The sequence below is a fragment of the Delphinus delphis genome, chromosome 4 (assembly GCF_949987515.2).
Source record: "Delphinus delphis chromosome 4, mDelDel1.2, whole genome shotgun sequence".
In the NCBI taxonomy this organism is placed as follows: Eukaryota; Metazoa; Chordata; class Mammalia; order Artiodactyla; family Delphinidae; genus Delphinus; species Delphinus delphis.
In genome coordinates this window covers 72,512,437-72,524,527 of record NC_082686.1, presented here as the reverse complement: position 1 = coordinate 72,524,527, position 12,091 = coordinate 72,512,437, and the positions used below count along the sequence as shown (strand labels likewise).

At 37.6% G+C, this 12,091-nt stretch overlaps 1 protein-coding gene across 17 annotated transcripts in view; it reads left to right on the top strand.

The window, feature by feature from the left end:
- DLG1 (discs large MAGUK scaffold protein 1) overlaps positions 1–12,091 on the top strand; it is a 285,716-nt gene that overhangs the window by 259,467 nt on the left and 14,158 nt on the right. For all 17 annotated transcript variants that reach the window (XM_060010895.1, XM_060010903.1, XM_060010902.1 and 14 more), the window contains one exon: positions 11,918–12,027. In XM_060010895.1, coding sequence (XP_059866878.1) covers positions 11,918–12,027 — 110 coding nt within the window. The remainder of the gene's footprint in view (positions 1–11,917; positions 12,028–12,091) is intronic.

Here is a 12,091-nt window from a genome sequence, read left to right as displayed (position 1 = left end):
TTCCACCTAGAGAAGTTCCTTTAACATTAGCTGTAGAACTGATTTGGTGGTGCTGAACTCTTAGCTTTTGCTTGTCTGTAAAGCTTTTGATCTCCATCAAATCTAAATTAGAGCCTTACTGGGTAGAGTATTCTTGGTTGTAGGTTTTTCCCTTTCATCACTTTAAATATATCATGCCACTTCGTTCTGGGCTGCAGAATTTCTGATGAAAAATCAAAAATTTACGGGTGTTCCCTTGCATGTTATTTGTTGCTTTTCCCTTGCTGCTTTTAACATTTTCTATTTATCTTTAATTTTTGTCATTTTAATTACAATGTGTCTTGGTATGTTCCTCTTTGGATTAATTCTGTTTGGGACTCTGCACTACCTGGACTTGGGTGACTGTTCCCTTTCCCAGGTTAGGGAAGTTTTCAGCTGTTGTGTCTTCATTTATGTTCTCAGCCCCTTTCTCTCTCTCTTCTTCTGGGACCCATGTAATGCAAATATTGATGTGCTTGATGTTGTCCCAGAGGTCTGTTTAACTGTCCTCATTGGTTTTCATTCTTTTTTCTTTTTTCTCTTCAGTGGCAATAATTTCCACTACTCTGTCTTCCAGCTCACTAATCCATTCTTCTGTATCACTTAATTTATTATTGATTCCTTCTAGTGTACTTTTCATTTTAGTTATTGTATTCTTCATCTCTGTTTGGTTGTTCTTTATATTTTCTAACTCTTTGTTTAAAACTTCTAATTTGGAAATTCCCAGATGGTCCAGCAGTTAGCACTCCACACCACTGCAGAGGGCACAGGTTCAATCCCTGCTTGGGGAACTAAGATCCCACAAGCTGCACAGAGCAGCCAAAAAAAAAAAAAAAAAAAAAAAAAAAACACTTCTACCTGCTCACTCTGTGCATCCATTCTTCTCCCAAGTTCTTTAATCATCTTTACAATCATTACCTTGAATTCTTTCTTGGGTTGATTGCCTATCTCCACTTCACTTAGTTCTTCTTCTGGGGTTTTATCTTGTTCCTTTGTCTGGAACATGTTTCTTTGCCACCTCATTTTATCTAAGTTGCTATTTGTATTTTTATGTGTCTGGTAGGTTGGTTACATTTCCCAGCCTTGGACAAGTGGCCTTCTGTAAGAGATGCCCTATGTGTCCCAGCAGCACACTCCCATCTCGTCACCCAAGATACATGTTTCAGGTGATCCCCCTATGAAGGGGGGTCATTCTGTTGTGAGAGGCTGACTGTGTGGGCAGTGTGGTAGGCTTGGTTGGCCCCTAGCCTGGTTAGTTGCCAGGCCCTGCCTTGTACTGCTGGCCGCTGGCTGTTGGTTAGCATGGCCTGGTCACACAGTGGGTGACTGCAGAACCCCAGGATGCCTCAGGGCTTATGCGAGCTCACTGATGGGCAGAGTTAGGGCCCAAAAGACTGTGGGGTTGTTGTCCACCCACTGTTGGGTGAAGCCAGGTCCTGTGGGGTTAGTGCCAGACTACTAGCAGGCAAAGCCAGGTCCTGGAGTCTGGCTGCAGGGCCATGGGATCCCAGAGCTGGTGTCAGATCACTGGTGGCAGAGCGGTTCCTCATACAGTTGGTCACAGTGTCCGGGGAGTCCCAAAGCTTCTGTTGGCCTTCTGTGGGCAGGCTGGGTCCGCAGGCTGCAGGATTATGGTTTTCTTGCACCTGGTGTCTGCCTCCTGGTGGGTGAAGCTGGTCTAGAGGCTAGTTCAGGCTTCCTGGAAGGCAGAGCTGGTGCCTTTCCACTGGTAGATGTAGCTGGGTCATGGCCCTCTCTTGGGCAGGGGCATGTCTAGAGGTGACTGTGGGTTCAGGAAGTCTTTAGGCAACCTGTCTGCTGATAGGTGGAGATGTATTCCCACCCAGTTAGTTGTTTGGCCTGAGGCATCACAGCACTGGCACCTACAGGCTGTTAGGTGGGGCCAGTTCTTGGCACTAATGAGCCATAAGGAGGATCCCACTATGACGACCACCCACACCAGTGTCCACGTGGTAGAAAACTCCCACGTGTGGCTGCCACCAGTGTCTGTGTCCCCAGGGTGAGTGGCAGCCACCCCACCTCTCCAGGAGATTCTCCAAGACCAGCAGGTAGGTCAGCCCACGCTCCCATCAGATTACTGCTTTTGCCCTGGGTGCTGGTGCATGTGAGATTCTGTGTGCACCCTTTAATAGTGAAGTCTCTATTTCCCCCAGTCCTTTGGGACTCACAAAATTGATCTCCACTGGCCTTCAGAACCAAATGCTGTGGAGACTTGTCTTCCTGGTGCAGGGTCCCCAGGGGCTCAGAACTCTCATTCCTGTGGAAGAACCTCTGTAATATAATTATTCTCCAGTTAATGGGTCACCCATCCAGGGGTATGCAACTTGATTATATCACAAGTACACCCCTCCTACCTGTCTTGTTGTCATTCCTTCTCTATGTGTTTAGTTGTAGATCTTTCCTGGTAAGTTCTGATCTTTTTCATACATGGTCGTTCTGCAGGTAGTTGTGATTTTGGTGTGCTCATGAGAGGAGGTGAGCTCAGGGTCTTTCTACTCTGCCATCTTGGCCAGTCTCTCTCCCAGTTAGAAAATTTAAAGCCACCTCTTAACTCTTAAGTGAAGGAGAAAATACAAAATGAAATTACAGAATTTCTTAAAAATGAAAGTAGTACATATCAGAATCCATGGGATACATTCAAAACACTGATCAAAGGAAAATTCATAGCCTTAAGAACTTCTCCAAAGAAAAATGAGTGCGAATAGGGATTTCCCTGGTGGCACAGTGTTAAGAATCCGCCTGCCAATGCAGAGGATACAGGTTTGAGCTCTGGTTGGGGAAGATCCCACATGCTGCAGAACAACTAAGCCCATGCACCACAACTGCCGAGCCTGCGCACTGCAACCACTGAAGCCCACGTGCCTAGAGCCCGTGCTCTGCAACAAGAGAAGCCACCACAATGAGAAGCCCGCGTGCCGCAACGAAGAGTAGCCCCCACTCACCACAACTAGAGAAAGCCCACATGCAACAACGAAGACCCAACGCAGCCAAAAATAAAATTAAATAAATAATTTTTTTTTATGAATGGGAATAAATAAACCAAATCCCTAGTGTAAAGTACTAGAAAAAGATAAAGGAAGAACATGATATAAATAAAAGCAGAAATTATGTGGTAAGCAGAAGGAAGAAAATGAAGATCAGAGAGGAAACTAATAAGAAAACAAAAGCAATAGATAAAATCGATGAAACCAAAACTTGTCCTTTGAGAAGATCAAAGTTATTGATAAACCTTTAACCAGACTGGTCAGAAAAAAGGAGAGAAGACACAAATTACCAAAATCAGGAATGAGAGAAATAACAAAATCTACAAATATTTAAAGAAAAGTCAGAAATTAGTAACAACTTTATACCGCTGAGTTCAACAATTTAGATGAAAAGGATAAATTCCTTGAAAGGAATAAACTACTTAAGCTCAAGAAGAAATAGATAATTTGAATAGCCCTACATCTGTTAAAGAAATTGATTTGTATTTAAAAATTTCCACAAAGAAAACTTTCTTTCCACAAAGAAAACTCCAGGCCCAGATGGCTTCACTAATAAATTTTACCAAACACTTAAGGAAGAAATAATACCCATTTTCTACCATAAAATCTAAAAAGAGGGAGTGCTTCCCAATTTATTCTGAGTCCAGCATTACCTAGATTTCAAAACCTGACTACACATTACCAAAAAAACTACAGACCAATTTCTGTGAACATAGATGCAGAATTTCTAAACAAAATTTTTACAAATTTGATCTAACAATATAAAAGAGATAATATAACCACCAAGTTAGGGTTTATCCAGTGAATTCCAGGTAAATTTTAACATGAGAAAGCAGTCAGTTTACCTCACCATATTAAACTAAAAAAGGAAAACCATATGATTATATCCATAGTTTAGCAGAAGCTTTGACAGAATCCAACATCCTTTTTTTTTTTTTTGGCTGCATTATGTGTTCGTTGCTGTGCGCGGGCTTTCTCTAGTTGCGGCAAGTGGGAGCTACTGTTCGTTGCAGTGCACAGGCTTCTCACTGCGGTGGCTTTTCTTGTTGCGGAGAGCGGGCTCTAGGCGTGCAGGCTTCAGTAGTTTCAGCACGCAGGCTCAGTAGTTGCAGGACATGGGCCCTGGAGCACGCAGGCTTCAGTAGTTGTGGCACACGGGCTTCAGTAGTTGTGGCTCACGGGCTCTAGAGCACAGGCTGAGTAGTTGTGATGCACAGGCTTAGTTGCTTCACAGCATATGGGATCTTCTGGACCATGGATCAAACCTGTGTCCCCTGCATTGGCAGGCAGATTCTTAACCACTGCACCACCAGAGAAGTCCCCCAACATCCATTCTTGATTAAACTCTCCGCAAACTGGGAATAGAAAAGAACTTTCTCAAACTGATAAATAATATTCTAAAAATCCTACACCTATCATCATACTTAATGATAAAAGAAGCTCAGTGTTTTCCCCCTAAAATCAGAAACATGTCAAGGATACCCACTCTCACCACTTGTTTTCAGCATTGTACTAGAGGTCCTAGCCAGTGCAGTAAGACAAGAGAGAGAAATCAAAGTCATCCAGATTGGAAAGGAAGAAGTAGAATTGTCCTTATTTGCAGACAACATGATTGTCTATGTAAAAAATCTGATAGAATCTACAAAAAGAAAAAAAAATGCTACTAGAACTAGTAAATAAGTTTAGCAAGATCAAAGGATACAGTATTGATCAATATACAAAAATCAATTGTATTTCTATATACTAGACCAAATTGAAATTTTAAAAAACATTATTTGTAGTAGCATTAAAAAAATATTAAATACTTAGAGATAAATCTGACCAAAAAAATTTGCAGATCAGTACACTAAAAACTACAAAGCATTGCTGAGAGAATTAAAGAAGACCTAAATAAATGGAGAGATGCACGACGCTCATGGATTGAAAGGCTCAGTGTTGTTTAGATATCAGTTTTGTTCACTTGCACTTTAGGCTCAGTACAACCCCAATCAAAAATCCCAGGAGCTCTTTTTGTGGAAATTGACATGATAATAATACTAAAGTTCATATGGAAATGCAAAAGATCTAAAATAGCCAAAACAACTTTGAAAAAGAACGAAGCTGAAGGACTCACACTACTTCATTTTGAAATTTATAAAAATACAGTTAATCAAGATGGTATGCATAAAGATATTGGCATGAAGATAGGTAGATCAGGGCTTCCCTGGTGGCACAGTGGTTGAGAGTCTGCCTGCCGATGCAGGGGACACTACTACTTCGTTGCGGTTCACAGGGTTCGTGCCCTGGTCCGGGAGGATCCCACATGCCGCGGAGTGGCTGGGCTCATGAGCCATGGCCGCTGAGCCTGCGCGTCCGGAGCCTCTGCTCCGCAGCGGGAGAGGCCACAATGGTGAGAGGCCCACGTACCGCAAAAAAAAAAAAAAAAAAAAAAGGTAGATCAGTGTAACATACTAGAGAATCCTTAAATGAACCCACATATATATGGACAGCTGTGGTCAAAGGTGCAAAGGCAATTCAGTGGAGAAAGGGATATTCTTTCAACAAATGGTGATGGAACAAGCCACGTTGACTAGCCACGCCTCATACCATACACAGAAATTAACTCAAAATAGATCCTAAATCTGAATCCTAGAACTATAAACATAGGAAAAATCTTCATGACTTTGGGTTTGGCAGTGATTCCTAAGATAATATACCAAAAGCACGATCTATAAAAGAAAAAAATGATAAATTGGACTTCATCAAGATTAAAACTTCTGCTCTTGGGGGAAAAAGAAAAAAGCACTGTTAGGTGAATAAAAAGACAAGCCATATACTAGGAGAAAATATTTTCACATCATATATTTCATAAAAGATTTGTATCTAGAATATGTAGAGAACTCTTTCATCACAATAATAAAGACAACCCTATTTTTAAATGAACAAAGGATTTGAAAAGACATTTCTCGAAGGAAGATATAAAAATGGCCAATAAACACGTGAAAAGATACTCAACACAGTCATTCATTAGGTAAATGCAGATTGAAACCTTAATGAAGAGCCACTACGTACCGATTGGAATGGCTAAGTTTTTTTAAACTGACCATTACCAAGTTTTGACAGAGATAGGAGGAAAGAAATCATATGTCCATACAGAGACTTAACATGAATATTTGTAACAGCTTTATTTATAATGGGCAAAAACTGGAAATAACCCAGATGTCCCTCATCTGGTGAATGGATAAACAAAGTGTGGTATATTCATGTAATGGACTACTACTCAGCAATAAAAAGTAATAAATTGTTGATGTTACACAACAACATGGATGAATCCCAAAGTAGTTATGCTAAGTGAAAGGAGTCAGACAGTAAACTACATACTGAATAACTGTACTTATATAAAGTTTTAGAAATTTCATACAAATCTATAGTAACAAAAAGCAGACTAGTGGTTGCTTGGAGAAGGACAGGAAGGAGAGGTTACAAAGAGGCATGAAACTGGGGAGTGACTGATACATTTATTATTTTGATTATGGTGATGATTTCAAGGTATATACACATTGTCAAAACTTAACCAAATTGTATACTTTCAATATCTGCAGTTTATTGTATATCAGTTATGCCTTAACTAAGCCTTTTTTTCTTTTAACTGACATTCCTCCTAGTGCTTTGGGGGAAAACAGAACTTGTATCTTTAACATTATATGCTTTCTGAACTACTTAAGATTTTTGTCACTTGCATACATATTCTTTATAATAAAAATAATAAAATGGATTTTTGTAAGAAATTAAGGTGGAGAATAGAAAAGCAGAAGATCTAGAAAGAAATAACACAATAGACAAACTACTAGCTAAGCTGATTTTTTTTAAGGGGAAAATCACAAACACTAGACACAGGAAATGACAAGAGGGCATAACCATTGAAATATTATGAAATCATAAAAGACTGTATTGCATATCTTTATATAAATAAAATTTTAAACTTGGTTGAGATGGATAATTTCCTAGAAAAATACAGTTTACCAAAATTGACCTATTAGAGATGGAAAGATTTCTATAGAAGAAGAAATCTTTAGAAGAAATAGAGCAAGTTATCAAGAAAGTACGCCACAAAAAACATCAGGCCCAGATGACTTCATGGGGGAATTCTAATAAATCTTGAAAGGTTAGATCATCCTAAAGCTCCATAAGTACTGTTCAAGAGCATTCTTTTTATGAAGCAAGTCTAATATTGATATCTAAACCTGATGAAGACAGTGAAAATTATAGATCAGTATCACTGATAAATATTAATACAAAAGTGTTAAATATTTTAATAAACAGAATCCAGTACCACATTGCAAAAATGATATACCATGACCAAATGGGATTAAAGGTATTTAAAGTCAGCTCAATATTAGGAAATCCATTAATGTAATCTACCACGTTAACAGATCTAAAGAGAAAAATCATATATTCACAGATGCCTGAAAAGCATTTGGTAAAATCCAGTACCTCTACTGGGAGGGGGAAATCTCAAAAATACAGAGATTGTTGTTATTTTTTTAAAGAGAAAAAAGAAAAAGATTGAGAGGGACAGATCGAAATCCTTAATGGGAGAAACATTGAGGCAGTGCCATTATGATAGGAGCAAGGCAAGGATGTCCATTATCTCTACTACTACTCAAGGTACTAGCCAATGCTATTATACAATACAAATCAATCAGAGGCATAAGAATTGGAAAAGAAATAAAACTATCTCTGTTTTCAGATAATATAGTAACCTAGAAACCGTACAAAATTTATTATAAAATTTATTTTGTAAAATATAAATTTATTATAAAATTAAAGACTTATAAAATCAAAGACAAAAAGCTAGAGTAAGGTAGCATATAAAATTAATATGCAGAAATTAATAGCTTTCTTTTACATGAACAGTAATCAGAAGATTATTATAGAGAAAACCCCATTTATAATGTAAGAAATAGCATGTAAAATACTTAGTAGATTTAATGAGAAATATGCAGACTTACATGAAGAAATCTGTAAAACACTCCTGAAAGACAGAATATTAGACTTGATCAAATGTAAAGACATCCCTTGTTCTTAGCTATGACAATTCAACATTGTAAAGCTGCCAGTTCTGTCTAAGCTGATTTATATATGAGCACAATCCCAGTAAAAATAACTACCAGCTTTTTTATGGGGTTAGACGAATTGAAGTTCATAAGAGAAGCCAGGACCACACAAAAAGAAAAGCTGCAAGAGATTCCAGCCCTACCAGATATTAAAGAATACTATTAAGACTTCTTAATTAAAACAGTGTGTTAATGACCCATGAATAGGACAAAAAGACGAGTAGAATAGAAAAGAGAATCCAGGAAGACCCAAATTCATATGAAAATATAGTATATGACAAAGGTGCAATCTCATATCACAGGGGCTTTTAATAATGGGCTTTTAAGTAAATAGTGCTGGAACAACTGGAGAAAAGGTAAATTAGAACCATACTTCTGGGGGACTTCCCTGATGGCACAGTGGGTAAGACTCCATGCTTCCAATGCAGGAGATCTGGGTTCAATCCCTGGTCAGGGAACTAGATCCCACATGCATGCCGCAACTAAGAGTTCGCATGCCACAACTAAGGAGCCCAGGTGCTGCACCTAAGACCCAGTGCAACCAAATAAATAAATAAAAGAACCATACTTCACACCATACACAAAAATTCACACCATACACAATTGACAGAAGAAAATATAACCTGGGCATAGGGAAGTTTTTTTAACCATGAATCAAAATTCAGATGCAGTAAAAGACTGACAACTTCTGAACACATGAAAACAAAAAGACTTTTGCTTGACAAAAAAACTTTTCCTAAAACTAAGAGAAAACACCATTACCAATGTCAAAAAACAACTGACAAAAAATCTTCGAGAAAAGGGCTGATATTCCCGAATATTAAAAACTCTTAAAAATTGAGCGAATAGAGACCAGAATCTATTAGAAAATGGACAAAAGAAATAAATACACAATTCACACAAAAATAAGATATAAAAATGATAAACCTGAGATCAGTTACCTACGAGGGAGGAGTGGAAAGGATGGGAGATTGGGATTGAGGTAGAAGGGATGGAGGTGCAGCATTTCTCCAAGTATACCTTTTTGTATAATTTTGACTTTAGAACTGTGTTAACATTTTGTATATTAAAAAAACAAAAAGAGAAGATGAGGGGAAAGCAGAATGATATATAAGCAGACTAAACCTAGTCTAACTGTTTCAAATAGTTATTTTTAAATTAATTTTCAAATAACTTCATTGAAGAGAGGAAGGGAGGGGAGAAGTCTTAATCCCAATAATCCTTGAAGACAGGCTAAAGACAGAAAGCCTATGAACAAATATTGAACTCTAATTAGAGTGGTATGGGTTAATAGATCTGAAACTACTTTAAGGTATATTTTAGAGTTGAGCAAATAAATTAATATATTGACAATTGATGGGAGCTAGATTTCTCACTGTCAAAGAAGGGATTTTAGAAATATGGAAAGGGGAGAGGGTGGAATAAACTCTGTGGTAATTGGATTGGAATTAGAGATATGAATATAAACCCATGCATCTTAATACAGATATAGAAATATAAATTTGTATATATGTTTTCTTGCTCTGTCCACAAAGGAGGCCTAAAAATGATGACTCGTCAATAAACAATGAGAATATCTAGTGTCTAGATCTTGGCTTCTAAATACTATTCTCCATTAAAAAGGTCCAGAACTCATTAGAATAACGGCTGATTCCACTGGGAAAGTACAAGATGAGCCTAGAACATTTTGCTCTGTCAGAAAACTAAGGAAGTGCTTAAAGAATGATACAAATATGTCAAAAAGACACTGAAACCAACCTGTAAGGCCCCACAGTGGCCAAGTCTGGCATAATTGGAATATTAAAATAAATGATAATAACTGATTATAACAGAGAACAAGAATCCAAGAGTCCATAATGGTATAATGGTATAAATAAATATATGAATGAATAAATAAGTAGATAGAAGGGAAAGATTTACCTTACATTATTAGAATGTCTACTAATAAGGTTAGAAGGAATGATGGAATTAGGAGAGCTGTCTTGACAACCGCCATGATAATAATTGTTTCAGGCAAGAATCATCAGTGTATGCTAAAATTAATGAGTGAATCAATACCTGATGAGAAACAGGATATTTACATAGTTTCAACATATCCTTGCCCCAAATACTTATCAGCTACAAAAGGAAAATAGTAATCTAAACCTGGCAGACAAAAACCTTTAAAAAGTGATCAAAATTAACATCACTAGTAGACATCTTATGCTGATGTCTACTGATATGATGGACTGAGAAGGATGCAACCTCACTTCTGTGGTATTCCTACCAAAAATGTGTATCCTGCCATCTGATGGGAAACTTCAGGCAAACCCAGGTTGAGGCATATTCTATGAAAAAAAATGTTCTGTACTCTTGAAAAATATCAAGATCATGAAAGACAAAGACTAAAGAACTGTGCCAGATTGACAGAGGCTAAAGAGACAATACAACTAAATGCAATGTGTGGTCCTGGATTGGACCCTAGAGCAAGAATACTTTTTTTCCTTTTGCAGTAAAGGATACTAGATGACCAACTGAAATTATACTGTGGTTATTTAAGAGATGTCATTGTGTTTAGGAAATAAGGGGTAAAGAAGTTTTATGTTTGCAATTTACTGTTAAACTATTGTGTACATATATATACAGGGAGGTAAAATAAAGCAAACAAGATAGAATGTTAATGTTTCAATGTAAAGTTTTTTAAAATTTCTAAGCAATCAGGTAAAATAGTAATATCTACTAAAAGGAGGTGGTGGGTACATGTATATATGTTATTTACCTTCTATATGTTTGAAATATTCATAAAATATTAATTTTTTTATTTTAAATAGTCCTACTGAGTTGAAATTATCATTCATTCGGGTGGATTCAAGCCCTTAGATTACAAGGCGCATTATGGGGTAGACCTGACTTTAAAAGTTATAATAAAATCTGTTTGATAAATTAGAAGTACTACCCTATTTAACATGGAAATGCTCATCTTTACTAAAAATCTTAATGGCCTTTGGCAGTGAATTTAAGCATGTCAGGAAAGCGTCTTAAATTCAGAATTGGGGTTTCCAAATGCTTCAGTTTGTGATAAAGTTTTTACTGGTCACCAGTAAGATGAAAAATAGAACAGAGAGTGGTAGTGAGGTTTTATAAATTTAAATTTATTCAGTTTTAAAGATTCGCCTTTATTCTACACTTTTACATTCTTGTTTGATCATATATTCTTTTTTTGTTTGTTTTTTTGTTTGTTTTTTTTGTGTGTTTTTGCGGTACACGGGCCTCTCACTGTTGTGGCCTCTCCCGTTGCGGAGCACAGGCTCCGGACGCGCAGGCTCAGCGGCCATGGCTCACAGGCCCAGCCACTCCGCGGCATGTGGGATCTTCCCAGACCGGGGCACGAACCCTTGTCCCCTGCATCGGCAGGCGGACTCTCAACCACTGCGCCACCAGGGAAGCCCTGATCATATATTCTTTTATGAAATGATGGTTGTGGTAAGATGGTAGCTTAGGGTATTTTTTAGTGCCCTTTCTCAGCGAAGTAAAAGATAGGAACCCCATATTGGTTGCCGTTTTGAGAGATTACTGATCTGTGAAAGCTAGGAGTAAGGGAACTGTATTTTCATTCCTTTTTAAATGTAATATTTGAGAATGGAAAACCAGTTATCCATAGTCATTATTCATTGTCTTCATAACAGAAATGACAAGTTTGCTTAAAGTGAACAGGATCCAAACATCATAATTCAATTTTGTACTTGTAGGAAATGTACCTTTGATATAGTTGAAAATACTTGGTTCACTTGTTTTTCTTCCCTATTCCCTCTGTTTTAGGGCAAACACTGTATCCTCGATGTGTCTGGAAATGCCATAAAGAGATTACAGATTGCACAACTTTACCCAATCTCCATTTTTATTAAACCCAAATCCATGGAAAATATCATGTAAGTGTAAATGCCTAAGGCACAGCCTCTAAGTACAAATCCAGTCTCTGTTACTTATTAGATT